Below are 12,519 nucleotides of genomic sequence, written 5' to 3'. Positions count from 1 at the left end.
AATAAATGTTTTTCATTTAAAACTTGCACCAGTATCATGGACCAAAATGTTAGTACACAAAACCGATGTAGCCTAAGGTTTAAAGGTATTTGAGCACAAGTAGGCCAAATGCATCAATTCAGGTGCTGAATGAAAGAACCAGTTATTACTATAATCTGATTGTATTATTTAAACACTGTTTATATTTGTTTATATTCAAATAATTAAAAAAATACATTTCATTCAAAATTGAATTTTCACTTTGCTAACCCGCATCGTAAAATGCCATGTAGGGGGCCCATTGACATTGAGAGTGTACAGGGCCCAGAATTTGGTGCTACACCCCTGGCTGCGTGAAATCAGCCTATACAGGTCCTTCTCAAAAAATTTGCATATTGTGATAAAGTTCATTATTTTCCATAATGTAATGATAAAAATTAAACTTTCATATATTTTAGATTCATTGCACACCAACTGAAATATTTCAGGTGTTTTATTGTTTTAATACTGATGATTTTGGCATACAGCTCATGAAAACCTAAAATTCCTGTCTCAAAAAATTTGCATATTTCATCCGACCAATAAAAGAAGTGTTTTTAATACAAAAAAGTCAACCTTCAAATAATTGTGTTCAGTTATGCATGCACTCAATACTTGGTCGAAAGTGGCATGTATGTTTACGCAAAAGTTGGGTCATGTTGGGTCGGGAATCCTTTAGCAGAAATGACTGCTTCAATGTGGCGTGGCATGGAGGCAATCAGCCTGTGGCACTGCTGAGGTGTTACGGAGGCCCAGGATGCTTCGATAGCGGCCTTAAGCTCATCCAGAGTGTTGAGTCTTGCGTCTCTCAACTTTCTCTTCACAATATCACACAGATTCTCTATGGGGTTCAGGTCAGGAGAGTTGGCAGGCCAATTGAGCAAAGTAATACCATGGTCCGTAAGAAGCAGATGGAAGCATGAAGTGCTCCAAAATCTCCTGATAGCTAGCTGCATTGACCCTGCCCTTGATAAAACACAGTGGACCAACACCAGCAGCTGACATGGCACCCCAGACCATCAGTGACTGTGTTTACTTGACACTGGACTTCAGGCATTTTGGCCTTTCCTTCTCCCCAGTCTTCCTCCAGACTCTGGCACCTTGATTTCCGAATGACATGCAACCACTGATCAACAGTCCAGTGCTGCTTCTCTGTAGCCCAGGTCAGGCGCTTCTGCCGCTGTTTCTGGTTCAAAAGTGTCTTGACCTGGGGAATGCGGCACCTGTAGCCCATTTCCTGCACACGACTGCGCACGGTGGCTCTGGATGTTTCTATTTCAGACTCAGTCCACTGCTTCCGCAGGTCCCCCAAGGTCTGGAATCGGTCCTTCTCAAAAATCTTCCTCAGGGTCCGGTCACATCTTCTCGTTGTGCAGCGTTTTTTGCCACACTTTTTCCTTCCCACAGACTTCCCACTGAGGTGCCTTGATACAGCACTCTGGGAACAGCCTATTTGTTCAGAAATTTCTTTCTGTGTCTTACCCTCTTGCTTGAGGGTGTCAATGATGGCCTTCTGGACAGCAGTCAGGTCAGCAGTCTTATGATTGCGGTTTTGAGTAATAAAACAGGCTGGGAGTTTTTAAAAGCCTCAGGAATCTTTTGTAGGTGTTTAGAGTTAATTAGTTGATTCAGATTATTAGGTTAATAGCTCGTTTAGAGAACTTTTTCATGATATACTAATTTTTTGAGACAGGAATTGTGGGTTTTCATGAGCTGTATGCCAAAATCATCAGTATTAAAACTAGTGCTGCACAATTAATCGTATCGCAATCGCGATGTCAAACCTATGCGATTATAAAACGCAAAATCGCACGATTTTATATGAAATAAACAAATTAGGGCTATTAACGCAACATCTCTTCTTTTTTGTCATCCTTTGATTAGTGTTACATGATCCCGCTCTTATTCGTGCAAATGCCTTAACCATTTTGCACGACAAGAAGTCAAAAGAGAGTGCACTGCCTGTGAATGTCCTGAATGTGACCAAAGTCCTTTTAGTCTCTGATGTAGTCTCAGCCTCAGACGTCACGCCCACGGAACGTTGGCTAAACGTCTGATGCATATGGTACACTTAACTGGAAACACTTCAGGAATGTCGAAGTCGTCATCTGATTGGTTGAATTTTATCGGATTTCCGGGGGGCGTCAGTGTCGCGTTTATTTTCGGTCCGCCGGGAAACAAAGCGCAGATGTGTGATTGCGGAAGAAAAACTGTTGTGTTTATATGAGTGGCCTATGTGAGTGACAATGAGCATTTCTCAAGATCAGCTAAACGTAGTTGTATGTCCCCTCCAATCTATTATGGAAGATCAAGTGAAGTACTTAATTGCGAAGGGTATATCAGCTGCGTTTGTGGACAAACATGAAACAGACGCTGACATCGCAGGTGGCCGATTCAGTATTCATATATAGGTCGCACACACTGGATTATAAGGCACATAAGATACTGCAGAGTCAAACGTTTGACTGGGTTTGCGTTATGCATCCACTAGATGTGCTAAAGGCTAAAGGGAATGTAGCGAGTGCGCGGCGCCGGAGGTGAGGCGTTTATTTATTTAGTAGGCGTGAGCGCACTGGGGCGGGGACGTAACTTACATTCGTGTGACAAAGCGGACATAAGATGGACATGAGCGAGTTCGTGGGTGAATTTAATAACACGGAGCGTTGTTAGCGCCTCCGGTGACTGCTGACTGACTTGTTGCACACCGGTCTGTTGTTGTGGGTACATTTCCACGCCCCGAAACATGACGCTGAACGAAACGAACTGTAATTGGTTGTTTGACATGTCGGTCTAACGGCCTTATGGGCGGGCCTTGACCAAAGAAAGCTGCTATGAATTCCAGACCTTCAGCCGTCAGTCTGAAGGTCTGGCTACGCGAGACTATCTCTGATGTGACTCACAGAAAGATGCGCACCAGTATAATGCGCATGCACAGACCGCGTGCCAGAATGCAGTTCTCTTTCGAGCTTGAACGAACAATAACACACACAATTATGCCAAAATGTCGTTTTGTTGAGTATCTTCATAACATAAGAGCAGTCTTATGATTTACGAAAAGAATTGTGCTTGTGGGAGAATGAGGCGCGTGTGAGATCCGCGTCTCGGCAACAGCTTCTCTTAAAGGGCCAGCGGCGAATAAAGCGTTCGTTCAGTAAAGTTAATCAAATAATAAAGGGAACAGAGAAAATTACTCACTGCTCTTGACTAAAGAATTTTTGTAGCTTTAATAAAGATTAGTCTATATATCATTTATAGTTCATGCAGCGCAGACTGTTTGATAACTTATGATAACTTGATAACTTGTTAAGACAGGAAGGGCACAGGTGAATATGGCATTTATTATGGGTTTAGGTGAGGATTGCTTGAAGTTCACTTAATTTAAAAGCTGTTATATTTTTTTAAGCCTAATAAATATTTTAAAGGTTGATTGCTTTCAATTGTAGTGATGGAATCACTGTAATGTTGTATGGCTAATTAACGTTTAAAATGTGGGGGGTGCGTCATTTTTATCCAGAGATCAATGGTTTATTGATCATTATAGGTGTTATCAATCATTTAGTTGTTGTTGCTAGATTGAGTTGAGAAATACACATTAATACACAGAATGATCACTAATCTGTGTGTGCGTTTTACTTTAGAACCAAGCAATGTGACTCATGAAACCATTTGTTTATTATATCGCAATCGCAATATTGACCTCAATAATCGCAATATGACATTTTCCCCAAATCGTGCAGCCCTAATTAAAACAATAAAAGACCTGAAATATTTCAGTTGGTGTGCAATGAATCTAAAATATATGAAAGTTTAATTTTTATCATTACATTATGGAAAATAATCAACCTTATCACAATATGCTAATTTTTTGAGAAGGACCTGTAGATGGGTTCACAGCAGCTCACAGTGACGGCCGTACAATCTGTTACTGAAGGAAATAAGCACTTTCATTTCTTAAATTATCATGTTCTTCATATGGTGTGCTTCTGATAACGGAAATCCATTTACCTTATTCATTGAAAAACAATCCAAAAACACAAAAATCCTGCAAAAATCTCGTCTTGAATATAATCTTAAACATCAACTTTACACCTATAGACACGCCTCATGTTTGTCCCGTCAAACACTTTGATAGTATATTACAAGTAAACACTACTAGACTGCTGGTGGAACTATAATTTATTTGGAGCTCCAACTAAGGCAAAAAATATGTCATGCAAAATGGACATTTGTGAGATCAGAAGCTATTTTTACGAAAGACAAAATGTCAACATGTTCACAGTTTTTGCGAGACACTTTTACTGCTTTCATAGTGGTCAATACAAACAAGATTTTGATTTTTTTCATAAATTTATTTGATAAATATAAGCCATCACAAAGTGTCTTTTTTGGCTTTCTTTCCATCTAGTAATTGAATGTAAATGTAATACAGTCATGTATTTGCTGGTGCTAATAGCCACTAGTGCATTGATAACGCTTCCCAGTCGAGAACACACACAAAAGAGAGATTTATTAATTGGTTTAGGGGGACAGTTTAATTTCAGAAACCGCTTTTTCCACAAAGAGAGATTATTTAAGAAGATTTAAGATGTCACCTTTAAGAAGTGTGTTTGTTCTGTATTTGTTGCAGGTGACGCCCATCATCTTTCAGAGCTCAGGATTGTGTTGATGGGATATAGAAGAGCTGGTAAGAGTTCAGCTAGAAACACCATCCTGGGCCGAGAGGAGTTTGACTTGAGGAGATCTTCTCGGTGTGTGAAGAGACATGGAGAAGTAGCAGACAGACACATCACTGTCATTGAAGCTCCAGGATGGTGGAGTAATTTATCTGTAGAGAAGAGTCCTGAGTTCCTGAAACAGGAGATTTTGCGCAGTGTGTCTCTGTGTCCTCCAGGACCACACGCTGTACTACTGATCATACGAGTGGACATTAGATTTAAAGAGACTTATAGAGAAGCATTTCAGGATCATCTGGATCTTCTCGGTGAGAGAGTCTGGAGTCACACTATAGTGCTGTTCACTCATGGAGACTCTCTGTCAGACACATCTATAGAGCAGCACATCGAGAGTGAAGGCCAGGATCTCCAGCGGCTGATGGACAAATGTGGGAACAGGTTTCATGTGTTCAACAATCACAACAGGAGTGACGACACTCAGATCAAGGAGCTGCTGGAGAAGATTGAGGAGACAGTGGCACAAAACAACGGCTGCCATTTTGAAATAGACAGAAAGTGTTTAGAAGTGATGGATGATAGAAATAAAACAGAAGAGCACCAGGACAAATGGAGAGAGGAATCTGGATCACAGACTGGTGAGTGACATCATAAAATGTTATTAATAATATCTACATTTAATCTCAGATGTGTTTCCTCATTGTTCTAGACTATGGGCCTGATCTTTAAAACGTGTGAAGGCACAGAATTGATTTTATAGTGTGTGTCGCTGGATCGCATTAAAGGTTTTTTGTTAGAGCGGTGTCGTGTTAGCGGCCCCTAAGTTAATAACTAATGACCGTTGCGACGGAAGTGAATCAATCAAAACTAACTTTATCTGGACAATAACTTTATTCTAGAGCTGCTGTAAAGCTAAACAATCTCTGTTAATTTAATGTCCAATTATCACTGTAAAGCTGCTTTGAAACAGTCCATATTGTTATAAATTAAGGTGACTGTACTTGACTTGAGGGTCAGTCTACTCTTGCCCCATTCTGGCCGGTCCAGATATGGTTCTTGGACATCATATAACTCGTGGCAGGTCCTCTGTGGAGATTCCCCTCAGGAGGGACCTGCTTTCCCAGAGCGGTGGAAACTGTGTGTGTGAGTGATCAAGATCATACTCAACTCTAGAGCTCCATCCACAAGGAGACTGTACGGCCTAAAGGGGCATGTTTTCACCGTTTGGTGTCGGGAGCATGGTTTGGACCCAGTGCTGGAGTTCCTCCATAATGGCTTCTCTGCTGGTCTTACCCCGTACACTATTAAAGGGTAACTAAACACCAAAACAACTTTTTTTAGTTAATGATCTGTAAGAATGGAGCTTCATAAATGCTGTTCATTGATTCGAGTACATTTTTTGACAATTGAGTATAAAGTGTTTTGATTTTCAAATATATGGTGTAAAAACGTCTGAGTGCTGCCCTCTTCAGGTTAAACGGAAAGCTCCTGCAGTAGGGGTACTTGCTGACGTAGCGAACTCTCAGACGCACTCTGTCACACCCTTGGTGCGAGCTCACCACGCCCTTGGCAGCCCCTGGTATAAAAGCATCTGGTTCCGTCAAAACTACTGTAGGAGTCAGGAGTTGGATTTATGAATATTGAAAACGATCAGGATAGCATATAATAGCATCTAGTTAGTTAATCCTCTGGGGTCGACAAACGAGCCGGTGCATTTTGCTGGATTTTTTCATATTTTTTCATATAGCGGCATAATATCAATATGAATATATGCCAGCGTGCGCTATTGAGATCAACTCGACGACATAACTCATCAGATGCCGGTCGCGATGCGGGAGTTAAGACCGCAGTTTGAGCCAGCAGCTCGAATGGATTTGGCCCTGTGTCTACATACAATTCACCCTCATCCACTTCAGGTGAAGGTGAAGGTGAGGGAGAAAAGTCCTCGACTTCAAATGGCCGCTCTGTTGCAAAGGCAGCTACTTGAGTCACTCCAGTCTCGCTCTAGAGTCTGACAGCAGCTGTCACTCACGGCGGGTCTCAGGTGCACGCCCCCTGGCCCCGCTGGGGTCTGCCCATTTTTTCAGCATTTTTCAAATATTGCTAGTGGGTGGAGTCAGGCTCTGACCAGGGGTTTAGTTACCCTTTAAGGTGTATGTAGCAGCTGTAGCAGCTTTCCATGCCATTAGGTGAAGTTTAAAATAAAATAAAAACATGAAATTGTATAATTTGTGTTCTAAAAATCGCAAAAAATATATATCTGATTTCTCTTTATGGTCTTGCCTTTTTAGGGTTTAAAAAGTCTGAACTGAATTGATCTATTCGTGGGGATACATTAATCTCACACTGTTAAAAATATGGGTGTAACATTTGATTGATCACTTAAATTTCAATCAATAGGAAACAAGGCCAGAGCTGAAACCACACTAACTATTGTAATCATATTCCTAATGTTCTGTTTCTGTGTGAACCAAACGTCTAAAATGAAGTGGATCCTCCTTCTCTGACCCATTTAGAGTTGACACAGTTGACCATCTGAATTAATTACAATCATGTGAACTGATGAATATGTTCCTTTAATGGATAAAAGTGTCTGTTAAATGCATTCATGTTGTAAATGTTGTTCTGATCTGCTTTCATTATTACAGTGAGTGGAGATAATGGATCTGACACATGGTCTGTGGGAAGTTCTGCTTATGGTTTATTCAGATCACGATCAGGAGCAGACCCAATTTTCGGTTCATCACATTCCAGAGATTCATCTCACAGAAGTTACGAGCCAGGGGCCATAAAAGGATACAACAGCTATGAAGTGCTACCACCAAACAGTGAGTGTCTTGTTTGTTTTGGGACTTTTTGGTTTATTTTGGTCTTCCTGTGACCTTGTTTGCAGCCTTAGAGCTCATGTTTTTGATGATTTGGAAAAAATGAGAATTTTTTTCTTTGTTTTGAAAATATTATATTTAGTCTACATTGTCATAAATTTGTCACCACACATTTTTCCCCATAATAAAATTTGGACTATTTCTACATCTTCCATTTTCTCAATTTTTGATAATTGAATTTATGACAATAAAGGCAAATCTGATATAGGCCTAAAATTTAAAAAGGCACATATAATATGTAGTTTGATTTTCTTAAGTTGATGATAAACATTTAGAGGAGTTTAAGCACTTGTTTATACTGATCATTTATTCTTCTTTACATCTACAGTATATGGCCAACTTTAAATGCTTGCAATAAACAGCAATCAGGCTTGTAATAAAGATATTTTATAGGACAAAACATGTAAAATCCCATCAGATTAATAAAGTAGACATTTGTTTAGTGTTTTAATGATGACCAATAGACTGCATTATTTTTAGGAACATATTGAAAGTTTTAAAACTTTAAAAATTTTGTTCTATAAGAGTTTTCAACTTTTTACTGATTTAAATGTTTTCCCCCCAGTGAGTGGAGATGAGCGGTCGGACACATTGTCTGTGGGAAGTTCTGCTTATGGTTCATTCAGATCACTATCAGGAGCAGACAGCGATTCAGTTTTTAGCTCATCATGCTCAAAAGACTCATCTCACAGCTCAGGATACGGGTCTTTGCGGTCCATCCCGGAGTCTGTGGAACATTCAGAAATCAGACGAGCACTTGGTGGGACCATCATCTCAAAACTTTTCCCAAGAAGATCAAAGAAGCATGAAGACACTGAGAAAACTTGAATTATATCAAATGAATAAAAGAGAAATTTTATAACATTTATTATACATTTATAATTTTGAGACACAATCTAACGATAACTATTACTAAAACTATAAAGTAGCCTATTGCAGTTGTCTAATTAAATTAGAGGAGAGGAGATCATAAGTCATATTGATATGTAAGTAACATTGTTTATTAAAACAGTGTTTTTAGGTTACTTTGTCAAAATGTATAATTTTTTAACTTTATAAATCCTAATTTTTAATCTCAGATAAGATTTACATAAATTTGCTAAGGGGTAATTAAATGTAAATCATGTAAAAATTATCATCTTTCAAAAATGTCTGTCAAAATAAAACATACAACATATGTTGAATGATGTTCACTAACCCGGTAAAGTTTTTCAATTGGATTGCTGTTTTTTTTTTGTAAGGGGCGGTGTGAGGTCCAAAAATAGTATTTTGTTGCCTGAGGGTAACATCATCATGCCATAGAGGGACATAATTATATAAATTATTAATATATGTAAACTCTGGCAGACAATAAGAAAAAGAGAAAATGTATATTTAAATTGAGATGACAGACAACAACTTAACATATAGACATATGAAAACTCATGGCCAACATAACAAGTGCATTAAAGGGGTGGTAAAATGCCATTCAGAGGCGGCTGGTCTATTATGGGCGCCGCCCCTCCTACCAAGTAAAAAAAAAAAAAAGTTTTTTTAATTTGACAAAAATATGAAATTCTTCTGTACAGGTGTACGTGTTTTACACACTAGAAGGACGGGGAGGGGTGGGGATATTTTTGTAAGCCAGTTTATTCGTGTAGTTTTATCCTCGGGGCGCTGAGAAAGAGCGCCCTCGCTCTAACCAATGAAGCTCTGATATCCCACGTCACTAAATTTGCTCAATTCAACCAATCAGTGACTCGTAGTGTTAATTCTCCGATGGGCGCTTTGCCTCAGCGATGGTCAGTGTTTCGAGGCCGCAAAGGCTGGTCTGATAAAACAGATCGTAGCCTATATTTGCAGTAAGTGTAGCTAAAACACACCCATCACAGAACAGCTGTAGTGGCGTGGATCGTAGAGCGTGTGGTTCGGGAAAGAGCTTTGATGCAGTCGGACCCGAGTTCAAATCCGCCTTTTGCCGAACATATGAGATGTAAAATGTATAAACTATCATGAAGGTCTCTAGCGTTATATTTTGCAAATGAACTAAAATCGAAACCATGATATTGTTTTTTGCCTTCATAAAACAGCACAAGACTTTAAGAATAGGCATTCTGTTTTTGCTGGGTATTTAGAGAAACGTGTGCACTTTGCTCACGCGATCTTCATGGTCATCTGGTGTTTTCTCCTGAATAAAAGCTCAAGGATTTATTTCTTGCAAGTGTAGAAATAAGGTCTAAAGTATTTTAATTTTCCTATATTATAATGTAATGTAGACTAAAATATACTTTTGAAATACTCATTTCCATTTATATAGTACATTTATGGGCTTAGTGGATTTTACGTCATAGGAATAATTATATAAATCATTGTTTTTTTTTATTTATTATTATTTATTTGAGCATCTAAAATCCACAAGGTTAAATCTAGTAACATAAGCCAGCATAGTAGGCCAAACGAAAGAAAGATACATGCGCAATGAATATGTAAGAAAATAAATAAAAACGTGAATATGATGGTCAAAAGGAGTAGGCAGAAGCTTAAGCTTATTAACGCCTGCCCCCTTTTATACATTTAAGCAGTAGATACATTACTACAATCGAGAAAACCATTGATACATATTTGTGTTGGTCTACATTGTATTGTTACATTATTATAATAATTGTTTGGCATCCTAAAACACCATTGGTAATGTTATGTAGACTCTCATACCTAATTAAAAAGATGTTTGAGCCCTGTTTATTGTCCTGGTACAAATCAATGCTTTATTTTTGTTTAATGAGCAGTTCATGGGTTGAAGCTCTTAATTTCAAAGATCACGAGACTGATGCATTTAATTTTCTACATGGCAGTTCAATTAACATTGTATTTTTAGACCACTGGTATTAAGTGGCAAGGAGCAAAGGCCTAAAATGCACCAGAATGCAGGAAATCACATCTACGAAATTCAAAATTTGATGGGGGAGAACCCCCTAGACAACCCCCCCTCCCACAACACACAGCCCCACCTACAATATTTTTCACCAGCCGCCCGCCACTGATGCCATTTTCACAAGATGTAAAGTAAATCCCCAGAGTGTGTGTGTGAAGTTATAGCACAAAATGCCGCAAAGATAGGCCTATTTTTAAATAGCATGTTAAAGTTGTCACTTTTTGTGGGTTTGCAAAAACGCAGTTTTGTGCCTGGCCCTTTAAATGCAAATGAACTGCTGCCAAGGGAGGGGTTTCAAGAGCTGTGAGTGTTAGCAGCTGCAATCACCTCACACAGAAACACACTAAATGACAGAAACTGTTCTGCCTTTAATGTTGAAACGGAGTCAGACAAAGATGGAGAGACTCAAGAAGAAGTGAGAACGTGTAGAATGCAACAGGACGTCTCTGCTAGTTGATGAATTTATGTAGCTGATGTGGAGTTAACTATCTTCAATTAGGATATTCTGTCATGAGAATCTATTAATCGCTTGTATAGAAACGGTTAGACACACACAGAATGACTTTCTATTCCATGTGAAAAGTCGGATGCTAAAGTTTGAGCTGACTCACAAATGTACTCTTATACAACAACTTTTCCTCTATGTACATTAGTACCTTTATGTACATTAAAGGACAACTCCGGCGCAAAATGAACCTTTGGTCTAATTACACATTGCTACCTAGTCAACCGTTATCTGAGATTTGTATAATGCTAGTATATAGGGCATAGAGTAATGACAAACAAAAATCGCTTGTTATTACCACTAACAAGGCTCAAAATAGCCCCACACCAACACGACAGCATAACAAGGATCCCTACATTCAAACCGAAGCATTGAGAACTTTGTCAGTGTCCATACAGTTTAATAAGAAGATATTTTATACACACAGTCAACTTCGCGAATACAGGAAGAAGCCATCTTTGAAAAATAGTCTCTACCAGTCGATCTACGAGCGCCGATCCAAGTGCGCTGAACTGTGCAGAATCTCATATGGTCCGTTGTTTCCAGAAGAAACACAAACACAAACCGTTTACTTGTCTTCAATATGTACATGTAGCCTACTGTTCACGCACACCTTATCACCTTATTCACATCTCACCAGCGCACTTCGATCGGCGTTCGTAGACCTTTAAGTACCTTTATGTAGATTTTAGGGTTAGTGATGTCACTAACCTGGGAGGAATGTGTGTAGTTCTACCAGCCTTGTTGTAGTCCTTTACTTTAAGCAACATTTCACACTAACTTAAGTTAGAAAAGTGAAATCAAACTTAACCACCACCTTAAAATCAACAAAATTAACAACTTACTTCACTTCCTTTTTCAAATATGGATAAAGCATTTGTGATTTAACATCCAATGGACATGGAAGATATTTTAGGTTGGGGGAGTATTATTAAAAAGTATACACTTTTTAATAATAAACAATATCAAGTCTATAAAACTCGTCAATATGGTTACTACACTCGTTTAAACAACAACCCAAAACAGTCGTTCATTTGACTGCACATCACACATTTGATTCGGCGTTTCAATCGTTATTCAACGGACCGGTCAACGGTAAATTAAGCCTTTAAATAAAAGTGTTATTGTGCGGTTAAACACTGTCAATAAAAGAGCCTGCACAGCGACAGGAAATAAAAATGAACACAAAAACCTGGTTAGAGCCTACCTTACACAACACCGACGGTGGACTTGTGCTCAGGAGTAGAAGACCGTTAAAGAAGAAGAGAAGTGTAGAGGACACACTTCTAGCCACAAACTGCAACGGTCAATATTTGACGTCACGCTCTTATGTTTAAAACAAAACAAAACGTACGTTAGTTCCAGTCCACGATTTTGATTGGTCAATACTATGACCGCTTCACCCAATGGTCAGAGCCATGAATACATTCATAATATAACGTCGCGCTATTATGTTTAAAACAAAACAAAACGTACGAAACCGTTAGTTCCAGTCCACGATTTTGATTGGTCAATACTATGACCCTTTCC

At 38.9% G+C, this 12,519-nt stretch overlaps 1 protein-coding gene across 3 annotated transcripts in view; it reads left to right on the top strand.

Moving 5' to 3' along the window:
• LOC120471344 (GTPase IMAP family member 8) overlaps window positions 1–9,111 on the top strand; it is a 66,726-nt gene extending 57,615 nt beyond the window's left edge. Inside the window, exons 4-6 of one of the 3 annotated variants that reach the window (XM_089131599.1) lie at window positions 4,646–5,326; window positions 7,337–7,516; window positions 8,139–9,111. In XM_089131599.1, the coding sequence (XP_088987725.1) occupies window positions 4,646–5,326; window positions 7,337–7,516; window positions 8,139–8,401 (1,124 nt within the window). In that variant the 3' untranslated portion in view covers window positions 8,402–9,111. The remainder of the gene's footprint in view (window positions 1–4,645; window positions 5,327–7,336; window positions 7,517–8,138) is intronic. The other 2 variants (XM_089131600.1, XM_089131598.1) reach the window with 2 other exon arrangements.
• Window positions 9,112–12,519: the final 3,408 nt, after the last annotated feature.

This window comes from Pimephales promelas, chromosome 5 (assembly GCF_988280905.1).
Source record: "Pimephales promelas chromosome 5, fPimPro1.hap1.1, whole genome shotgun sequence".
Taxonomy (NCBI): Eukaryota; Metazoa; Chordata; class Actinopteri; order Cypriniformes; family Leuciscidae; genus Pimephales; species Pimephales promelas.
Note: the sequence above shows the minus strand (reverse complement) of the source record. Positions and strands in the feature narration are given on the sequence as shown.